General features: G+C 35.6%; 1 protein-coding gene across 1 annotated transcript in view; it reads left to right on the top strand.

Annotated features, from left to right (window-relative positions):
- ADAMTS20 (ADAM metallopeptidase with thrombospondin type 1 motif 20) overlaps window positions 1-22,603 on the top strand; it is a 165,952-nt gene extending 143,349 nt beyond the window's left edge. Inside the window, exons 32-39 of the mRNA XM_037162336.2 lie at window positions 946-1,146; window positions 1,789-1,918; window positions 2,132-2,226; window positions 2,308-2,399; window positions 3,061-3,194; window positions 6,638-6,729; window positions 19,336-19,440; window positions 21,807-22,603. Coding sequence (XP_037018231.2) covers window positions 946-1,146; window positions 1,789-1,918; window positions 2,132-2,226; window positions 2,308-2,399; window positions 3,061-3,194; window positions 6,638-6,729; window positions 19,336-19,440; window positions 21,807-21,896 — 939 coding nt within the window. The 3' untranslated portion in view covers window positions 21,897-22,603. The remainder of the gene's footprint in view (window positions 1-945; window positions 1,147-1,788; window positions 1,919-2,131; window positions 2,227-2,307; window positions 2,400-3,060; window positions 3,195-6,637; window positions 6,730-19,335; window positions 19,441-21,806) is intronic.
- Window positions 22,604-23,618: the final 1,015 nt, after the last annotated feature.

Below are 23,618 nucleotides of genomic sequence, written 5' to 3'. Positions count from 1 at the left end.
AAAAAGTTAATGCTGATAAATTTTGCCAGTTTTTTCATGGCTTTTATGAAGGAGGGAATTCTTGGAGTCCTCTGCCATTTTTACTCACCCCTCTGGTCTGTTTCGATAGATGAATTTTTTTCTCATGATGGGCTATGTTTTCATGCTTCTTTGCCTGCCAGTTAACTTTCTGGCCAGACATGACTTTTACCTTTTTTGGCTACTGGATATTTTTTATCCCTGTTTATATATTTTGACCTTCGTTTCTGAATGTAGTTATCTGTAGGGAGACAGTTTGATCCTTTCTTGTCTTACTCTTAAACTTTGTTACCTCAGGCTACTGCGTTGTTTAGTCCAGGGTCAATCTAGTCCCCTCTGCTGTGCCAAGACCCTTCTGAGAGATCCATGTATTGTAGAATATAGGGATATAAGGTTTGCCAGTTTGTGAGTACCAGATAAGGTGATTTCCGTGTCTTTTGATTGGTTCATTTCTCAGCCTCTGTTGGTGTCCTCACATGTACGTACACACTGGTCAGTTTGCTGTTCCCTAATGAATGTCCTTTATTTTAGATAATCACCTTCACGTATGTTTTATTTCCCAAAGCTGTGCCTACTTGGGACATAAATTTTCACTCAGTTAAGATAGTCTTAGTAGTGTAATGCAAAAAAACCCCACAAACCCACAAACAAAAAAACCAGTACAAATAGTCAATTTAGCCTGGATAATGGATCCCTTCCCTTTATTGGTACAGTCCCGAGAATTTACCAAATATCTCTTAACCTTTGTTTACTAATCTATAAATGAAGCTAATGAATAGTATTATTGTGGGAATAACACTGCATAATGTGTGTATATTTTTGTACATATATGCACATAAATGTGTACATCTATAAATACATATATAAAGGTGAATATTAGGCCCTGGTTATTAAGGATATCATCTCCCTCTTGTAAATATTTTTCAGTGTTCCGGTAACTGTGGCTTTAGTTACCCACGAAGGATTATGTATTGCATTAGAATTCGATCTAATGAGATAGATAAGCTCAATCAGCTTTGGCCTGTAGACTACCCAGAATGCCCTGTGCTGCCTTCGCCTCAGGTTTACAAATGCAATTTTAGCAGCTGTTTGCGCATGGCCACTTGGAAAGTTGGAAAATGGAGCAAGGTCAGTATGTGATTATGAGTTTGAAACCTTCTGAATGAGACTTTCTAAGTGTAGGATGCCTATGCATCTACATGGCTAACTGGATCCCAGAATTATTTCATATTGCTGTTGTCTAAAAATCACTTTATCAGTTAACTGTACAAATATCTTCTCTCTTTTTCTATGCTTACTATAATCTACTTACAGCTCTTGCTCAGAGAGCCTCACACAGTGGCTTGCATTTTGAGCAGTTACTTAAACACTTCTTGGTTAAGTGAAGAAGTAAATTAATCTGTGAGTAATAGAAGTTACTTGCACTATATTCCTTTTCCAGTGTAATGGATAGAAAACCAGTAAATACTGCTTTACAAACAGCAAATAACAATGAGAAAAAACGAAATAGTCTTATGCACCAACATGAATTAATGTTTTAAAGTAATTAGAATATGCTGTTGAAATGACAAGAAGCCAGTAACTGAGAAATAACAGATTCAGGCTCATGTGCAAGGATTCCAGTCTCTGGGGCTATTTCTGTATCCACAGTTGGTCTAGCTACAATTGATCATTAGTTTGTCCCCAAAGGACCTAACTTGGAAAAGAAAAGGATTTACTGGCTTTGTGATCCATTATATACTTTACCTTCAAACTTCACTCTGTTTGCAGTGCTCAGTGACTTGTGGAGCTGGGATAATGGAGAGAAGAGTGGGATGCATGGCTGAAAACGGTCAGTCCAGTGACTTATGTTTAAAGCGTTTGAAGCCAGATGCTCAAAAGAAATGTTATGTCAATGACTGTAAGTAATAGACTTAAAAGTCTACTTAGTACCTAAGTGTTCCTAAGAATTTTTCATTAAAATTTGAAAGTAAATGGTTGTAGTAGTCGTATGCTACATAAAATGAAGTGCCTATTTTTTAAGAGTATAATACTATTTGTATGATTGAACTAAATTCATGCTGTGTTGGTAATTTGTTCATTGTTGGTAAGTTGTCTTCACTTATCTTTGAAGGTAAAACATTTACCAGCTGCAAAGAAATCCAAGGGAAAAACAATGTTACCAAGGATGGCGATTATTACCTTAACATTGAGGGAAGAATAATAAAGGTATTAAAACAGTTCCTATTTGATTTTAACACTGACCTTTGACTCTGAAACCTTTTCTAGATGTTTGCATTCTCCCTTTAGGTCTATTGTGCAGGGATGCACTTGGAGGACCCCAAGGAGTATATATCATTGGTCAAAGAAGAAGACAACTTTTCTGAAGTGTATGGTTTTAGGTATGATATATGTTTTGGCCAAATAGTGCCTTTTTTAACATTTCTTCAAGAAAACCAGAAGTTCCAGCATTCAGAATAATACTTGAATAGCTTTCAAGTGGGACCAGTCATTTATTTTTTAATTTAATTTTTATTGTATTTTTTTATTTCCACTACCATTTAGTCCCCTCACCTCTCAGCAATCACCACACTGTTGTCCATGTCCATGAGTCCTTTTTCCTCAACCCATCCACATGTAATCAGAAGCAGGTAGACATATGAGGACTTAAGTTAGATGTTGCCCACGTCCGTTCAATCGTAAAGACTTGAGTAATAATATGTATTCATGGAGAAATGGACTAAGAACAATACTGTGGGTAAGCAGTGGGAGAACGGAGAAGGCGAGAATTTAAGACATATGTGTATTTTTGTAGAAATCGTATTAATTCCAGTAACAAAAGGTAGGAGAACTGAAGCTGAATTATTTTTCCACTGGTCTTGAATTTCCCATTGATAATTTCATATGTTCACCTTGAGTGAGATTTTTCTTTCTCATTTAATAACTTGTAGACATAGTCACCTATACTGAGGAGTGGATCTTTTACCTTCCCATTTCCAAAGTTTACCTGCATTGTGGGCTGACAGCTCACCTAATACTAAAAATACTCTAATGTTGTTACAGACTACAAAATCCATATGAATGTCCTTTTAATGGAAGTAGGAGGCAAGACTGTGAATGTACAAATGACTACCTGGCTGCTGGACACACTGTTTTCAGCAAAATACGAATTGATCTCACATCTATGCAAATTAAAAGTAAGTACTGAATCTCACTTTGCTAATGAAATTCCAATAATACACTGGTATATATAATAGCTAATAGCCAAGAGTTGAGCGTTGGGCGATAGTTACTTAAATTGTTTTTTTTGTTGTTGTTGTTATTAGCTACATACTCCCTCTGCAATGACATGGACCTTGGGGACCCTTACTAAAAATGTAGTGGTAATGATAGTGATAAAAAGATACATAGTGATAGTGCCCTTCCAAGATATGGCCTTCAAATCCCCAATTACATTAAGAATAAAGTTAACATCTCCACATAACTAACTGTTGAGGTTAATAAACTATTTCAGGGCTTAAGGTAATTTCAGATGACAACTTGTCAAGTATTTTCCCATAAATTTTCTCATTTGATCTTGTTAACAATTAGTTGAGGCAAATTGCATCATATTGTTGTAAGTGATGCAATTAAGGTGCACTTACAGAAGTTAAGTGACTTGCCCGAATTCATCCAGTTGGTAATTGGCATTGCAGGGAGATCAAGTCCCGTTCACAGACCCCAGACTATGGACCTGCTGCCTTTTAGGAAGGAACTTAAAATATGGTCAAAACATGGTCCAAACATACTTATAAAACCTAAAATGTGAGGTGTGTCCAGGAAGTACCAAGTCATGGAATATGAAAAATAGAGACATTTATTGAAGAAGATACAAGACACATTGTATATAGGACAGTGATCTCTCAGTCCCCTTCAAAGAAGGCACCTTGGGATCTCTCACAGTTCTTCCAAACACCATCGTCTGCCCCACTGTATTTTCCTGAATCTCACTGATGGTCAGAAATCTCTTCCCTTTCAAAGGTGATGGTCAGAAATCTCTTCTCTTTCAAAGGTGATTTTAGTTTGGGGAAAGCCAGAAGTCACAGAGCAACAAATCTGGGCCATAGTGGGGCTCGGTCACCTGGGTGATTTGATATTTCACCAAAAAAATCTGCATGAGACATGATGTATGAGTGAGTACACTGTCGTGATGAAGCTGCCAATTACCAGTGGCCAAAAACTGTGGCTTTCTGAATCACTAGAATAGTTTCCATGGAGGAATATTCGAGCCTAATGCAAAATTCAATGCAGATTTATTGGTCTACTCAGTCATTTTGAGTGTGATGGCCACACAGTCCACATGCTCACTCAGTGATGTCTGCTGCCCCCACTGACCAGTTCAGTGACATTGTTCATGCATGTGCTTTCCAATCCACTCTTCTCAGCTGCAAGGTTACATCAATTTTTTAAAAATTATTTTATTGTGGTTCAATTACAGTTATCTGCATTTATCCCCCTCCCCAGCCACCCCCACCTTCCTTGCTTCCAGCCCCCCTTGGTTGTGTCCGTGTGTCCTTTACAGCAGTTCCTGAAAACCCTTCCCCATATTATCCCCCTGCAGGTTACATCAATGTTGGGTAACCCTTTCTCATATTAATGGCCACTGGACTTTTTCCAGACAGACCTCATTCACTGAGCATCCTACCACCCTGGAGGTCACATATCTATAGGAAGAGGCAAAGAAGTTAGTTTTAGAAGTACAAACTCTAAATCACTACTGAATCACCAATGCCTAGCAGAATGCATAAGCCATAAAAAGAGATGAGAAATGTTTTTGAGATAGTACACGAATACCTAATCTCTGTTTTAGTCCTATGATAATGACTATTAGTAGTAATAATTAATGGCTGCCATTTACTGAAGCCCCGCCATTACTGCAGTGGGGAAGCATTACACTATTAGTCATGATCATGAACTCGAGTTAGACTGGGTGGAAATTTTCTGTCCATCTGCCAGTTATGTGACCTTGGACATATCTCTTTAAGCTTAAATTCCCTTATGTGTAAAATGAGAAAAAAACCCTCCTGTTTTTTTTTCTCTTTTCCCTTCTCTGTCCCCTGCTTTTTTTGATGGGAAGGTAAGTAAGGATTAAGAAATAATACTTGTAAAATGCCTAGTAAATACCTTGCATACAGTAAATGCTCCATAAATAATCATTATTATTTAATTATGTGTGTCAGGTAATTTGCATCGCTGAGCACATGATGGGCACTCAGTAATTTCCTTGCTGTTTATTAAGGTGTTGGTGTTCGTTAATTTATCAGAAAGAAAGAAACCTGACATTTTGCCAGGAATTGGGGCTGGGACCTGAGGATACAATGTTTAACCTTTTCAACTTTCTGGCCTTTCTTTTCCTTCTTCAAACTTGTGTGACAAAAACCCAGCCTTGATTAAATTAAACTTTTCACCTGCTCTGCAGTTGCACCATGAATTTCTGTGATAAACAGCACATTGCCCTTATGACTGTTCTCTCTTTAAATGTGTAACTACTGGGCTTACATGGACCCTCGTGCTCCTGTGTAATCCTGTTGCACTTCCCTCATTCATTCCCTCCCCCACTCTCCTAAATGTCTAACTTACATGTTCTCTTCTAGCTTCAAATTTCTAATGCTCCACTTATGTCACTCCATGCTAATGATCTTTTTTAAAAATTGTTTTATTGTTGTTCAAGCACAGTTGTCTGCAATGACCTTACTTCTTATTTCACTGAGAAAATAAGAGCCAGAAGGGAATTTCCACCAACTACTACTGCGACAGCCACTAACCTACCTACATGCTCACTATAGACGTTGCCTTCTAACCGGTGGCTGTGGGTGAGTCATTCCTGCTCTGATGGAAGGCCGCCCCTGCTAGGCTCATCACTTTTTACCTACATAAGAACATTATTTCAGCAAACTTTCCTTTCTTTCTTATATCACCAATTCTTCCTTCATTTCTCTAAATCCAATGACAAATTCTTGGTTTTCGTCTAACTGGATCCATCAGCAGCGTTCAGCTTGCAGGACACCACACTCATTGTTTTGTTCCTTCCTCGGCCATTCTTTCTCCTGTCTTTGTCACTGTTTCTCAACCTGGCTAATTACTCTTCACCTTCCACAACACTGAGTGCTAAAGAATTTCAGGCTCCAACATTCCCTTAAGGATCTCATTCAATTTGTAGATTTCAAATAACACCTCTTAGATGACAGACCCAAATGTTTACCTCCAACTTGGACTGCTACCCTGAAATTATGTGTTGCTTTGTAATAATTTATTTACCTTTAAGTAATGTTTTTTCCTGTGATTTTGTTTTTACCTGACCTCACTTGATTTTAGATGTTCACTATGATATGAAATATAATAAAGCACTTTGTTTAAAAAAATTTTGACTTACAGATGTGCCTGCCATTTTATAGGGCAATTTATGAGATTAACATTTTTGTACTAAAGAAAAATTATTTGAGAGCCTCATCTATGTTATGTACTATAATTATATAGCACTTTTGCTTTAAATTTTGAATTATATAAATGTGTTTAAGAATATAATATGCACTTCATGTTTTGCAAAGACATTTGGAAACAAATATCTCAATGCTAAAGAGTGCTGTGTATTATATTCTAGCTACAGACCTCCTATTTGCTCAGACAACATATGGAAAAGCAGTTCCATTCGCCACAGCGGGAGACTGCTACAGCGCTGCCAGATGCCCACAGGTAGTTCACGTTTGCTTATTACTCCCTAACCAGGAAAAAATGGATACTGTTCCCCTTCATTCGCTTTCTTGATCATAGTATCCCAAGAAACCTATAAATGGAAAATACAAATTTTGTATATGAACTTTATTTCAAAAGTTGTAGTAAGCTTTGGAGGAAAAACATTTTTTTGTGTGTGTGACAATACTGGGTTTGTTTGAAAGGTGTAATACCAAAAATTGTTAATTCTTTAGATTCTATTTCTCCTTCTAGGATGCTTTATTATTTTTAGTCTTTCCACTTGGCCTGTGAAAACAGACAGACATGTTCAATAAGGAATGGATCACAAGCATGTGACACTCTGCACCACCGTCAGCTATGCTAGTGACCTGGGTCTGTGACACTCCCAGAATAACTTCTATCACCTGTGAAATACTGCAATACATTTCCCAGTCTCTATTCAAGTTTTTATTTCTGCATCCTTTAGTTCTCTACACGCACTTTTCTATGGCATCTGTGATTTCCAGAACAGAGTATGCTTTTCTTAAACAAAATGGTACTAACTCATTTTTTAAAAGAGATTTTGATAAGTCCATGTGAACAACATCTTTATGATAAAGGGGAGAGAGGTATGACTTACATGAGTCGAGCACTGCTAGGTTCCTAGCTAGTTTTAAAAGTCATCACAGTGGCAGTAATTATAATATTGATATCATCTTGAATAAAAGTAGCTAGTGGCTTGTCATAGCACTCTGTTTTTGGAAGTTTCCAGTCAGTTTTCATCAGGTGACACAGGAGACATGCTCACAGTAGAAAGGGCATTTTCTGTATTAGAGAAGAAGAGATAAAAAGACACTACAGGTATGGGCTGAACCCAACATGCAAAATATGATTGGGATAAACATATAAACCTTAGGCCCAGAAATGCCAACAGCACTTGGCAATGTTTGGAGAGACTTACGTGTTTTCCTCACGCACCATGAGTGAGTTCATTTTAACTCGCGTAGAGCAGGGGTCATTTCTAAACAACCTAATGCAATCATACGGTACCACAGAACCACACTGAGACCAAAAGAGTTCTTTATATTTATTCTCAATTTCTATTAGGAAAATATTTTTTATGTCATCTAGAAGTAGGAGGTGGCAACCAAAGGGGAAAAAGGAGGGTGTAAAGCATGGGACATAAAGAAACTGAGAAAGGTGGCCAGGAAAGGAGTAGAGGACTAGAAGTATCTTAAAGAGCTCCGGCAAACAGGAGTGAGGTCAGTGTGTGCATGTCAGGAGGTATTAATAGGGTAGCAGGTTACAGCTCAAGATAAGGCTTTTGACAGAGAGGGTTGCCCACAAAGAAACTCCCAAATCAGAGGCACAAATAAACTGATCTGGTATCCTACAACCTTGCTGAACACAACCTTGCTGAACTCAGGTGTACTAGTATTTTAAATGGACTCCTTGGGATTTTTCTATATGCTTGATGATGTTACCTACAAATGAAGATAGTTTCCCTTTTTCAATCCAGATACCTCCTATCTCTCTGCCTTGCCCATTGTCCTAGGTAACACTTCCAGTGCAGCATGGAATAGAAGTGGTGAGAGTGGACAATTCTGTCTTGTTTATAATTTTAGGGGGAGAGCATTTAGTCCTTCATCATAAAGTCTGCTAACTGAGAGTGTTTCGTAGACGTCTTTGACCGGGTTGAGGAACTGCCCTTCTGTTTCTAATTTAAGTGGTTTTATCATGAAAGAGCATTGGATTTTGTCAAAGGCTTCTTCTGCATCCATTGGGATGATCCCCTGGTTCTTGTCCTTCCCTGTGGTGATGTGGTACGTCACAGTGGTTGGATAACAACCTCACATTCCTGGGGAAAATCTCCTGTGGTCTCCTTTTTATATATTGCTGGATTTTATTTGTTTTGCTGAAATTTTTCATCTATATTCACATGATAGTGGTCTCCCATTTTCTTTTCTGGTGATATTCTTGTGTGCTTTTGCTATCAGGGAAATACTGGCCTTCTTGGATGAACTGAAAAGCATTTCCTCTTCTCTTACTTTTTTGAAGAGTCTGGGGAGAATTAATTCTTTAAATGTTTCATAGATTCATCAGCAAAGCCATCTGAGCCTGGGCTTTTCTTTGTAAGGGTTGTTTTAATTAGTAATTCAATCTCTTTACTTATTGTTGATTTATTCAGATTTTTTAGTTCTTCCTAAGTCAGTTTTGGTAGTTTGTCCATTGCATTGAAGTTATCTAATTGGTTGGCATTCAGTTGTTCATATTATTCTCTTTATAATCCTTACCTGTTCCTGTAAACTTTGTAGTTATGTTCTTTCATCCCTGATTTTAGTAATTTGGGTCTCTTTTTTCTTGGTTTGTCAATTTTGCTCCTTTCAAAAAACCAGCTTTTGATTCTGTTGATTTTATCTATTTTTCTATTCTTTTATTCTTTTATCAATGTCTTAAAATATCTTTATTCTATTTTACCACTATATTATTTATCATTTCTTTCCTTTCTGCTTTTTCTTTTTTCAGTGCCTTTAGGTGAAAGGTTAAGTTACTGATGAGATGTTTTGTTCCTCTTTTAATATAAACCTTTACACCTACACAACTCCACCTCTGCTGCATCCTTGAAGTTTTGATGTGTTGTGTGTTTTCATTCTTCTTCAAGTATTTTCTGTTACCATGTTTATCTTCTTTGGCCCATTGGTTTAGAGTGTGGTGTTTAATTCACGTATTTGTGAACTTCCCAAATTTCCTTCTGTTATTGATTTTTACCTTCATTCCAATGTGGTTGGAACACACTTTGTAATGTTTAATCCTTTGAAATCTAGGGAGGCTTGTTTTATGGTGGAGCATATGGCTGTGGTGGAAAATGAGCAGTGTGTGCTGGGAAAGAGCGTATGTGCCGTCGTCGTCAGGTGAGGTGTGTGGGGCTGAGTTAAACTGCCGCTTAACTCTTCCATTGCCTCGTTGTTCCACACACTGAAACTTGCAGTTATGATTGTTAAATTGTTGGTTGCTCACTTCAATATTATTGCTTTATTTACTTGGTCTCTGATTCATTTACTTTGGAGTTTGTTCTACATGGTGACATGCTTATAATTGCCATGATTTTCTGATACAGTTTTCACTTATCATAAAATGTTCCTCTTTAACTGTAGTAATGTTTTTCTCATAAAATCTAATTATCTGATATGAGAATGGCCACTCAAGGTTGCTGATAGTACACAGTATATCTGTTTTCACTCCATTTACTTTAACTATTTGTATCTTTGGATAGAATCCGTATCTGTCTCCTACAGGGAGCACTGTCCTGGGTCTCTGCCTTTTGATTGCATTGTTGCATGTCATTACTGGTATCTCTAGATTTACATTTGCCATTTTAATTTCAGTTTCCCGTATATCTTATGTTGTTTTTGCTCATCTGTTCCTTCATTACTGTTTTCCTTTTTATTCAGTGACTTCTAGTGTAACATTTTAATTTCCTTAACTTTTCTATATTTTTTAATTGTTTTCTTAACAGTTGCTCAAGGGCTTATAAATATACCTCTTATCAGAATCTACTTTAGATTTATACAGTATAAATCTAATATTTCAGTGAAATATCGAAGCATTAGTTCTAAATAGGTTCTATTTCCTCTTCCATTTTCTGTGTTATCTGTTAAACATACACTACCTACATATGTAATAAATAGAGAATGTGGGAGAAGATATGGAAAAAAACCAACATGTCCATAGTTTTTTAATGAATCTTTTTAAACATTTTTGCTTCTATTTCTTCCTGTATATTTGATATCAGCTGGTATCACTTTCTTACTGTAAAACAACTTTGTTTTTACCTGCCTCATTCATGACACTATGATCAAATATATTACATTCATATACATTACAAGTCAATAATATAATTATGTACATATTGATTTATATAATTGCTTTTTAAGTCAGTTAAGAGAAAAAATGCAGTTATAGTATATCTCATAATTATCTTTACCAGTACTCTGGGGTTGTTTTGTGTTGATCTGTATTAATGGCTGGTGTCATTTGATTACAACCTTACATTTTTCCTTTCCTATGTCTTGTAAGACAGGCCTATTAGTAACAAATCCCCTCACTTGTGTTTATCTGGGAATGTCTTTCTTTTGCCTTCATTCTCAAAAGATTTTCTTGTTATAAAATTGCTGATTTACAGTTTTTATTTCTCAGCACTTTAAATATGTCATCCACTATCCTCTGGCTTTATAGATAAAGAATAGAACTCAACTATTTATCTTATTGGGATTCTCATTTATGTAGTCACTTTTCTCTCGATGCTTTCAGATATTTCTTTCAACATCTTTACTGGGACATATTTGGGTGTGGATCGCTTTGTGTCTACCCAACTTGGAGTCTAATGAGCTTCTTGGATATGTGGATTAGTGGATTTCACCAAATTTGGGGAAATTTTAACCATTATTTCTTCAAATATACTCTCCTCCCTCCTCTCCTCTCTGTTTGGTGCTCCCAAGATGCCTATGTTGGTGCACTTCATGATGTCTGTTTCTCTGAATTTATAATAGTCACTATTGATAACTTTTTTTACGTTTGCTGATTCTCCTGCCAACTCCAATCTACTGTTGGCTCTAGAGAAATTTTTATTTTGGTTATTGTACTTTTCAAGTTCAGAATTGTCCTTTGGTTGCTCTTAGAAGTTACACTTCTATCTCTTCACTGATATTTTCTATTTGAGGAGAAGTTATCTTACCTTCCTTTACTTTTTTAAACATCTGAGGTGGGGAGGAGAGGACAGGTCATTGTTCAAATGCCACAGAGGCTAACTGTTCTTACCTAGAGTTCGTAGATTTTATTTGCATAAATATTTCTCCATTTGCTATGTAACCTTAGGACAATTTTCAGAGACTTTAAATTGTTGTATCCTATTCTTGTTAGCAGTTATGGTTGTTTAACTGGCTATATTTTTTAAGGTAGCTAACTTTTCAGAGGAATCACACTCAATTTTTGAGGCTAGTTAGCTCTGTTTATATCCATTTTTCTCTTTTCCTACTTCAATCATATTGGTCTACCAGAAGATTGACATTCTGATGGTGACTCTCTGATCTACACCTTCTATTCAGTTCCCTTCCCAGGACTGTCCTTGCCCTTCTAAACTCCCCTTCCTGAAGTCTTACACTGTGTCTCTTTGGACATCTGTTCTAAAGTCAGGATGAGCAGTATAAAACTTCCAGCATTCTAAACAATTGTTTCCCTCACATATGGATTTCTAAATCTAATAACACTACCATTTTGGCCTCTTAAATAAAGAATATTTATTCTCCAAAGACCAACCCATGTCAAAGGTGGTCAACTTGATCCAACATCTTATCCTCCTCCTAATTTATGCCTTTTTGTCATTTACCTGATGTAATTAGAAGTAAATTGAGAATGCCACCTAGGGGTGTGAAGAGTCTGCTACAAGGTCACATGGATGTCATTACTTTGGAAATGTCATCAAATTCTGAGACTCTGGTCCTTCTCATTACATTATGGTTGAACTGAGGGAGGTCTGGTCAATGAGACTTCAACAAAAATCACGGGAGACTGACATACAATTAAATCACATATTTGTCAAGTGGAATCAAGATTCCTTTGATCTCATTAGTGAACTTGCCTTAATATCTTAACAGAAAGCTAATTATTATAAACAGAATATTTCTCCATGAACAGGGAATCAGAGTAAGATGTATTAGTACAATCAGGTTTTAAAATGATGGCAGCTATTTCCACTAATTTCTAACTCCTTTTCCTCAATTTCCATATGACTGCATTTTGCTCTACAATATCTTGAGAAAGTCACACTGTTGTAACCTGTGTGATTCTAGTTGCTAGCTGGAGAAACAGACTCTCCGTGTTAACAACCTGTCCAAGATCCTTGAGAAAGTCAGAGGCAGAACCAGTAAGGTGAGAGGCCGCCTTTCCTTTGTTCTCTGGCCATTTTTGGAACACAAAGCTGTGTTTAAATTAGATGGTATCGGGCTTAGGTGTACCCTGCCAAGAGGAGCTGTGCTCATTCAGTCTGTGTTCCACTGCCTAAGGTTAGTGTTACAAAAAATACACTCTGCTGTGTATTCTAAGAGATGGTCTGTCAAATATATAAACCAGATTCTATGTTAAGTTACAAAACATTTGCATGAATACTCTCCAGATGTTTGATGTCAGAGAAAGAACTTATTCTGCTGTTTGGGATTCATCAAAACCACATCCTCTGTGTTTGCATAGGACAGGGCACCCCAGGACATGAATGCTAAAAGGAGAAGGGACACATATGGCACTCTTTAGGGAAAATAAACTTTGCCACATTGCAACATAAGATGAAATCTAAGGAGTGTGATGTGAATTTAGAATACATATATCAAAAGTGAAGTCAAGTATTTGGTACTTTCTAGAGCCACAAAAAATAAAAACAATGTATCTTTTTAGCTATTTCATAATTAATATTGATTAAATAAGAGCAAGAGAAATAACTTCATTCAGCCAGTGCCAGTGGATCATGGCCAGCATTCATTCTGAGTACCCAGAGCCCATTGTTAAGTATTTCAAATGGGTATTCTTTATGATCTACCCTTTTAATTATTTCAATCATCCTTCTCATTTTTTGCCCACTTGATCAGTCTCGTTACTAAAAGTGATTATGTTAAAATTTCCCCTTATTAGGGTGTTTCTATAGCCTTTTTGAATCACTTTGTCTCTATCACATAGTGTGTAGTTAGGTTTTGTTTACAAACCAATTGGAAAATATTTGTCTTTGCTATCATAGCCATTCACATTAAATACATTTTTTACATAGGTACAGATTCATGTTACCTTCACCATGGTCATAGAGGGCCACCAGGGTCAGTTCTTCCTCCCACCACGCTCCCAGCGAGCACTGGGCTGTTCTCCATGGCTACAGCTTTCCCTTTTCTGAAATGTCAAATGAATGTCGTACGTAGCAATAGAATCATACAGTAGGGAACCTTCTCAGATTGGCATTTTTCACTCAACGTGATGCCTTTGGGATCAGTCTGTGTTGCTGCTTGGATCAATAATTGCTCCTTTTTAACTGCTGAAAATAATCCTGTCCTATGGATGTGGTATGGTTATCCTGCAGTTTGTCCATTCATCCACTGGAAGAAAATGCGTTATTTACAGATTTTGGAGACTAGAAATAGAGCTAGCTGACAGGCACATTTGTGTACAGGTTCTTGTGTGAATGTACGTTTTCACTTTTCTGGGGTACACACCCGTGAGTAGGGGTCTAGGGTTACATGGCATATGTATGTTGAACTTGGTAAGAAACTGCAATAGTGTTTTTATAGGGTGGCTACACTGTTTTGTATTCCCACCAGCAAAGATTGAAGCTGCAGCTGCTTTGCTTCCTTGTTAGTATTGCCAAGTTTTTGTTTACCTCCCCATCTTCAGTAATATCTCATTGTGGTTTTAATTTGCATTGCATTGGTGGTTAATGGTGTTGAGCATATTTCCTCCTTCCTGCAGAGTATGTTCATGTCTTTTGCCCATTAAAAAAAAATCAGGTTGTTTCCTTACGGTTTCATTCCGAGAGGATTTTATAATTCTGGATACAAGTCTTTTGCTGGATATGACATTTAAAAATATTTATCTGGTCTGAAACTTACTTTTTATTTCTCTTTAGTGTCTTTCAAAAGGGAAAACTTTTAAAATTTTAATGAAATAAGATTTATTATTTAGTATATATTTAAGAACTCTATGACTAACTCAAAGTTAAGATTTTTTCCTATGTTTTCCTCAAGAATTTGTATAGTTTTGTTTTACACATAAGCCTGTGATTGATTTTGAAGTCTGAGGAAGTTTTTACATATAGACATCCAACTCTCCTAACACCATTTGTTCAAAACACAATATTTTCCCCCACTTAATTTCCTTTCCACTTTTGTCAAAAATCAATTGTCATATATAGGTGGATCTATTTCTGGGCTCTATTACCTTACTTTGATCTACATGTCTCTATTCTTACCAACACAACCCTCTCTTAGTTATGATATCTTTATGATGAGTGTTAAAGTAAGTATTGGCTTATCTACTACTTTGAATTGGCTATTAGAATTTAAAATTTTTTTTAATTTTTAAAATTACAGTTGATGTATTGGGTTGGCCAAAAAATCTGTTTTTTACTATAAAATAAAAGACATTTTTCATTTTCACCAATAACTATTGATTTGGATATTTTGAGTATGTCGGCTATCCCCTGTACAGTATAACATTGATTGCTCTCAACTTCACCTGGTCTACCTGACCATGGAGCATCATCCAGTGAGAAATCTCCAGCATGAAACTTCACAAACCACTTTTGACATGTTCAATCAGTCACAGCACCTTCTCCATACACTACAAATCTATTTTGCGTGTTTCCGTTGTGTTTTTGTGATTCTGAGATGATAAAGCATCACATGCCAAAAATGTTGCATGTTTTCTTCCATCTTCAATATTAAAATGGCCACACAAAAAATGCACTAATTTTGATGTTTTTTAATGCATGCTGATATGACAGCTTCACAATACAATCTAACAAAATTGTCTGAATGAAGTTAAAGACAACTAAGAGCTACTAGAGCCATCCATCTTATGGAGAAAACTAAATGGACTTTTTGGCCAACCCAATGTTATACAATATTATATTAGTTTCAGATATACAACATAGTGATTAGATGTTTTTATAACTTTCATTGTGATCATGGGTAAGTCTAGTTCTCATCTGAAACCACACAAGTATTTAAAGTATTACTGACTATATTCCTGATGCTATACTTTACATCCCTGTGACTGTTTTTATAATTGCCAATTTATACTTTATACTTTAATTCCTTCACCTATCCTTCCAACAACCCCTACCCATCTGGGAACCATCAATTTGTTCTCTGTTTCTATGAGTTTATTTTATTTCTTGGATTCCACATATAAGTTAACTCATATGGTATTTGTTTTTCTCTGATTGATTGACTCCACTTATTTGTCTATGTCCCTCCACACTGTTGCAAATGACAAGATTTCCTTTTTTATAGCTGAGTAATCTTCCAAATCTTCTTTATTTATTCATCTATCAATGGACACTTAGGTTGCTTCCATATCTTGACTATTGCAAATATGTGCATCCCTATGTTCACTGCAGCATTATCTTTTTGAATTAGTATTTTGGATTTGTTTAGATAAATCCCCAGAGGGGAACTGCTAAGTCACATGATAGTTCCTAGGTCATCTGATAGTTCCATTTTCTATAATAGCTGTATCAGTTTACAGTCCTGCTGAGAGTACACATCCTCACAAGCACTTCTCTCTTGATGGCGGCCATTCTGACAGGTATCAGGTGACATTTCATCATGGTTTTAATTTGCATTTGCCTGATGATTAGTGAGGTTGAGCATCTTTTCACATGTTGTTGGTCATCTGTATGTCCTCTTCCTCTTCGGAGAAGAGTCTGTTAAGGTCCTCTGCCATTTTTTAATTGGATTGTTTGTTTTTTTGTTTTTAGGTTGTGCAAGTTCCTTACTTACTTTGGATGTTTACCCATTATCAGATGTAACATTGGTGAATGTCTTCTCTCATTCAGATTTTCTTTGTTAATTTTTTTCCTTCAGCACGAGAAACGTTTTAGTTTGGTGTAGTTCCAGCCTTTTATTTTTTCTTGCCCAAGGACACAAAGCATAAGAGATATTTCTGGAAGAAAGGTCAACACATTTACTGCCTATGTTTTCTTCTAGGAGTTTTATTGTTTGGGGTCTTACATTTAAGTTTTTTATTGATTTTGAGTTTATTCTTGTATATGTTGCAAGAAAATGATCCAGTTTCATTCTTGTGCATGTATCTGGCCAGTTTTCCCAATACCATTTATTAAGAGAGTGTGTTTATCCCATTGTATATTCTTGCCTCTTTTGTTATAGATTAAACAAACATATAGGTGTGAGTTCATTTTTGGACATTTTATTATGTTCCATTGATCGGTGTGTCTGTTTTTATGCCAGTACCATGCTGTTTTGATTACTGTATTCTTGGAGGATAGTTTGATATCAGGTAGTTGGAGGTGTGATATCTCCAACTTTTTCTGTTTCAAGATTGTTGTGGCTATTCAGGGTCCTTTGTAGTTTCATATAAATTTTAGGTTTATTCTTATTCTGTGAAAAACACCATTGGTATTTTGATAGAGACTGCATTGAGTCTGTAGATTGCTTTCGGTAGGATGGACATTTTAACAATGTTAAGAATTTTAATTCTTATAGTAGCCTCTTCTAAAAAGCATCAAGAGTAGATGAGGAGGTAAACTTCATACTATTTTTTAAGCAGCTCCTATGTCAAACTAATTTTTCAAGGTGAAGATTAGGTTTATGGAGGTTTACATTTTAATCTTAAATGGAGTATTTGGAATGGAAGTAATTACTTAATGCATTTATTCAATCACTTATTAAGTCTCATAGGAGTGTACCAGTAACTTCATGGCACCTGCAATTCTCTATATTGTATTACATTTATTTACACACATATGCGGTTTTACTGAAATATAATTGTTATGACATTATGACTTTGAAGAGCTATTTATACTTTGAAATTTTCAAATATACAATAGAGTATTGTTAACTACAGTCATCAACTACAGTCATCATCCTGAACATGACATCCCCAGAATTTATTTATCTTATAACTGTAAGTTTGTCTCTTTACCACCCTTGCCCATTTCTCCCACCCTGCCCCTGGCAACAACCAATCTGTGTCCACTATCAGATTCACAGTGAGACTTGTCTCTGCTCCCACAGACTTGGCACCATGTCTGCCATTCAGATAATTCTGAATTAGTGAAAGGTATTTTTATCTCTAGCAAAATCACTCCAAATTTTAGATGTCTTCACCATTTCTTTGAGATTGTATTATATTGCTTTTTAACAAGGGCCTAAGTAAATTTCATGAAAATTAGCCTAGAGAAGTGGAAAGACAGCTATTTCTAGACCCAACTGATTGTATTACTGATGACCTCAGTCTCTCAGTAGCTACTTGGCTTTTTCCCTTGTACTTCCAGTGTATATATACTTGAATGCTTCCAAGCAATCTTGAGCCTTGAGCAGGGGGTAAACAATAAATAGAAAATTTGGTTTTGAAAATACCGCATGGCCCAACTGGGACATTCAGTAAATGGCTGGTGATAGGAAACCCACATCACAGAATATATTTCCATTTTTAAGAAATATTATTTGGTGAGAATTCTATTTATTAGTTAACATCAGATGAAAGTATACAGTGCAAAACCTGTCTCACTTAACTAAGTATCAAATAATAGAATGTATCCTCAGTTTCAGTTTTTCTCAGTCAAGTATTTACCAACATAAAATATCAATGTGTCTGGTGCTACTGTCACTCATTATGGAGTATGAATGGTTTAGGTGTGTATGAATATATTTTTCTAATGCTGTACTCAATTCATTTATTCAGAAACACTGAGTTTCTGAACCTAGTTCCCCTTCTGGGCTCTATGAATACAGCAATAAAGCAATCATACAGGTCAGGAACTAAATTTCGTAACCATACAATATATGTAGTAAGACATTTTCTTTGGAATTTATCTAAAACAAATTATCTGTTATGAGGAAAATTCCCATTATTGTTATATTAAAATGTATTTGAATCTCTATTTTGGTTTTAAATAAGTATGTCAAATTGCTCAGAAATCTAAATTGATAAACTAAATATGTAATTGTTTTAGCTACAGTAATCATTTGTATTATAAATATATTTAAAATATATTTACCCTTTGCTTTCCTGACTAGGTAATATCTTCGTTTACATAATATGACCCTTAGTGTTTTATCAGTCTTGCTCAAGAATCATTGAGTCTTAGCCATGGGGTATATAATGTGACCAAAGAATGCCTTACCTTTTCAATGTTTAATTTTATATAGCAAGATCATGTACATGTGACACAAAATTTACCCATTTTATTCGTGCATTTTCTTAGTTAAGATATTTAAAGTTTAATAAAGACAGTCTGAAATATTTTGACTTAAATGGCTGTGTCTTAAAAAGAATTAGACCATAAAGCCACTAGGGGGCTCACACACCATGCACGTAAATCACAGGGCATCACCTCCACACACACTCCACACACAATGGTAGGTTAGGAACTAATATTCTTAACACAAGAGCCACAGTAACAGAAAATTCTAGACATTTCATTAAACAAGTGTAACTTATCAGGGAAGTTAGCAACGAGGGTCAAAAACTGAAACTGGAGAAAGGTCAAAGACTGGTCTCTAGCCCTGGAAACAGCCCTTCTGTGAGCGCCTGCCTGCTGTGAGAACAGGGCCTCGCTGTCATGTCTGAGTCCTCAGGTTGTACCGAATTAATGTTACACACTGATTATGTGGCATTAATTCTCTCGTCTGAGAAGACTTATTCATAATCAACGTGAAAACTTTCTTTTAGCTGGTTCATTTTCTTTAGAGCAAGGTACATCAATATTCTCTCATTTTATAACAGAAGACCCTTAAAAAAACATTGAGCCCTTTCTTATGTAATTCACATTCAGATGTTTCCAGCTGGAGCACATTCTTATGTGTTTTATAAATCCACCTATTTTTATTTGTCTCTCTTCCTATCCAGGGACAATTCAGCATTAACCTGGCTGGCACGGGGATGAAGATATCCAGCACAGCCAGGTGGCTTGCTCAGGGGAGCTACGCCTCGGTCATCATACACAGATCCCAGGTAAGTCCGGTTGGACCAAAACCCGTTTGAAATACTTCTGTGAACCAGCCTGAAAGGTCCTCTACCTTACATTTAGTTATCAGGTTAGTGACTAACGAGTTATTGCATAGAATGAGGTATAGCATTAATTTATGAAATTTTGGGCATGAGTTTTTATTTATGTGCAGATGATGGTTTAAAACACATACAAATTCTTCCACAGGCTATAGGTATCTAAATATGAAATATCAAGTGCCAGGGCATTTCAATTTTATCTCGCTCAAGTTTGGGGCTAATGACTGGAAGTGCAGGTACTTCAGAAAGAGGTAGTGCTTTGAGCTTTACTTTAGGTATTAGAGATTTGTAGGTTTTAATATTTCAGAGTGAGGTAAAATTTGGTTCATTTACCTCACTGCTTTGATTTACTGATGGGATCATGGCAACACAAATGACAAAGTTTTTTTTACAGTTAGTTTCTTTAATAATTAGAACTATTTACAGCTTCATATATATTTTTCTGTATCTGGAAAACAGTGTTATTTGGTTTTGCCTTTTACACATCCAGGGTGGGGCAAAAGCAGGTTTGTAGTTTTTCTAATGGAAAACACAGGAATAAACTTTTGTGTACTCACAAGCATAAAATCTACTTTTACCTCACCTTGTATATTATGTATAACAGAATCTTTTTAGTTTTACTGCTTGTGTGGCTTGGTAACGCATACATTTTAGGAGATGACTCATTATTTAGAGTAACCGTGTCTTAGCATGACTCTCTATATATTATAAAAAATCAGAATCTGTTGTAACTGTTCTCATCTGTACATAAACCAACACCATCAATAACATCTGCCCACTGTTTTATGGTTGCTTTTTTTTATAAGAATGACTTCTGCTATGCTCATATTTGTATGAATATAAATAAAATTCCATTTTCTGATGTCATAGTGTTTAAAGCATTGTATTTCTGAAGATGAACTATTAAAACAATTTCATAAAAAATTAATTTTCATTCTGTATATGGGTAAGCACTAGGCTTTTAAAACAAAGGACCCTTTATTTTTAAATATTTATTTGACATATTTAGGTCCAATCCATTTTGGTAGAAAAAGGGAAATAAATTACTTACTTCTCTGAGCAGGTATAAATGCAGAGAGCTCAGTGAAATATTCTGACCTTATTTACCCAGCTTTTAGATAGCTTTTGGTTAAATGTGAAGACTGAACTCTGACTAAAGTCACCAGTAGATATGAATATCTCATACAGTCATTCCTTTGATTTAAGTCCTACTTTAAAGATGAATTATTTCGTTAGCAGAGAAGTTCTACCTTAATCAAATTTTGGTGTTGTTTTGGGGGGGGCCCCCCAGGGGGGTGGGAACCATAATTTTTAATGTTGTATATGAAAATCTTTCCTGAAGTTTGATGGCTGGTAAAAAAACAAACACAAATATACTCCTGGAAAGGCGAATGTATTTTCATTTGCCAGTAAATTTAATCAATGTTATTTTTTTTTAAGTTAAACAATCTGGGGTAGGAATGTATGTAAATTAGAAGTTTTACTGACATTCCCTTCTTTCCTGCTTACTCAGATTTTTGAGAGTTAAAAAACAAACTTCTAAAGGAAAAGTCAACTTCAAAAGCCCCTAACATCAAAACATTGGTCCTCAAATGTTCCAGGAACTCTTCCTCTTCAGGTTAAAAGAAAAACCACAAGAACAACAGAATAAACTTTCCAAAAACTAAAAGAGTTCAAACTGCTTTTGCCTTGTCCTATCAAAATGTTTTCAGTCTTCTGACTTTTGGACCTAAAGTTGGAAAGTAATCTGGAAGGGACGCCTTGCCTGACTGGTCCCTTTGCCCACGTCTGACCATCCGTTCCTGGGTGCATGTGCTCTGCTTTTTGAAAAGAAAAAAAAATCCTTTTTAGTTTTCTTCTAATTATATAATTACTGCTTTCAGTCCAACCTTTGCCCTTCCATACATCTCTTCAAGCTGTGTTTCTAATACTCCAGTGCGATGTTTGAGGTTAATGGGGTGGAATATGACTTGCATACAGTTAAAATCAAGTTTGTATAATATCTCTCTTTAGTTGATGAACATCTTAAATAGATACCTGGATGAAAAATGTGGACTGAAATGAACTGTCTAAATTATGGTATGGTTTATATCAAGAAGCTAATATGAATCTTAGGTATTCTAATTACCATAACCATAAATTTCAACCAATACTGACATGGTATGATCTCTGATCTCGAATGTAATTATTATAGGAGATTCTGGCTAACAATTTCAGCCACGTGATTCAAAGCATTTGCTCTTTCTGCCTTGCGCCTGCAGATACCGGCCTGTCTCAGATTCTCCTATGTTTCTGCCTCTTCCTCTTTCCAGGATGGAACCAAAGTCTATGGCAGATGTGGGGGTTTTTGTGGAAAGTGTGTTCCTCACCTGACTACAGGCCTCCCGATTCAAGTAATATGAACAGTCAGCAGTGAGGACACTGTGTCCCAGAGAGGAACCTGCAAACAACCGGTGCTTATTTCTTCACTTTCCTTCCTGAGATGTCTAAGTCCAAAATGTCTGTGCTTTTTTTTTCCAAGGGCTCAACAGGGAGTCAAATCCCTGCTTGATTTTTTTCAGGGCCTTCAAAATAAACTTAACAGGTGTATGACTGTAATCAAGATCTGCTTTTCTTAAAGGATATAACTTATGGCAGAATATTCAGGTATGTTTGAATGAATTATACCAAGATAATGTTGCAGTTAATAGCTTGAACTGGACCAGAGTTATTCCTATAAACACACCAGTAAATCTCTACTCAGTATCCTATTTTACAATGAAATGTTTATTCTACTTGTTAAAACAGAGCAATTAAAAATGAGGAAAATGCACTTATTTACAACTACCACAAACATTATTTAATGTCAGGTGAATAGAAAATACAGTACTTTGAAAAAAAAGCACATAGCCATTATACTTACTGATACAGTATAGATGCCTTGTTTTATATTTCCTTTTATTTTTAATTGTGAATTATGGTGCTTCAAATTTAAAAGTTCTAAAAATGTGGTATATAATTTTGTATTAAAAATGTGTGCTTGGGTTAAATACTAAAATAAGAACTTTTGTGGGTATAATACAGAAGATATAACATAGTAGATTTTGACTTAAAACACCTACCTCTAATTGTACTTATAAGAGCAATATGTTGTTTTATAACTCTTACATATGTATATATCTACTCCTAAAAATCTATTTTCTCAAAGGTTTGTACTGTATTTAAATCAAATAGAGAAGTGAGAATTATTGAAGTTTTAAAGTTTTAATAAACAAAATTATTTTTACATGTGCAAAATTTTTATTACAGATGCTCACGTTATTTTATATCCTAGGTTTCTCGAAGCCAGGACCTAAGAGGTAGTAAAGTAAACTATTCACGAACAAATTCTCAGGTATTGAGGTTTTTTTTTTTCAGGTGAATAATTATTTGTCTTTAATTTAGTACCACATTCTATAATACATATTATTTTTCTGTGGAAACCTACTCTGTAAACCAAAATTCAATCTATTAATAGAGTATACCAGTAAATAATAGTATATTCATTTTACCCACAAAGTTTTTTTCCCAAACCTTTATTAGGGGTATATTGTACCATATAGGGTACTAAAGCAATTTTGTGCCAATGTGGTGAAACATTAGGGATCTCTGTATCAGAAATGAAGTATTTTGCACTATGTGCCTTAAATCATTTCTAAACATTAGTATCAAGTGTGTAACATTCTCTAGAAATATTTTAATTTGTAATTAAAATCTTTACATTTATAAACATTTAAATAATAAATATATTTGTGTGATATTAACCCATTTACCCATTTGTTTTCATTTTGCTTCTCTAAAAAAAGTATAGCTCTAAAATTACTTCAGGAATTTTGTATTAAAGCTGCCTGGTGTTCACCCTTCTGAAAGGCAAAGGGAACGTGGGCAGGAGGCTGACAAAACTCGCAGTGGCTTCTGTTCATACAAGGATGTAGGTTACCAACGTCTACTTATGTTTAATTGGCCCAATCAAATCAAAGGGACAAATCTTAGTGGGGCAGGACAATATGCTAAATATATTTACACACCATACATACAAGATTTGTTCAGAAGCTATCCAGCCATGTAATATGAGACATTTATAAGACATTGCACACGGGACAATG

This window comes from Artibeus jamaicensis, unplaced genomic scaffold (assembly GCF_021234435.1).
Source record: "Artibeus jamaicensis isolate MK-2021 breed Jamaican fruit bat unplaced genomic scaffold, CSHL_Jam_final contig_233, whole genome shotgun sequence".
Taxonomy (NCBI): domain Eukaryota; kingdom Metazoa; phylum Chordata; class Mammalia; order Chiroptera; family Phyllostomidae; genus Artibeus; species Artibeus jamaicensis.
Note: the sequence above shows the minus strand (reverse complement) of the source record. Positions and strands in the feature narration are given on the sequence as shown.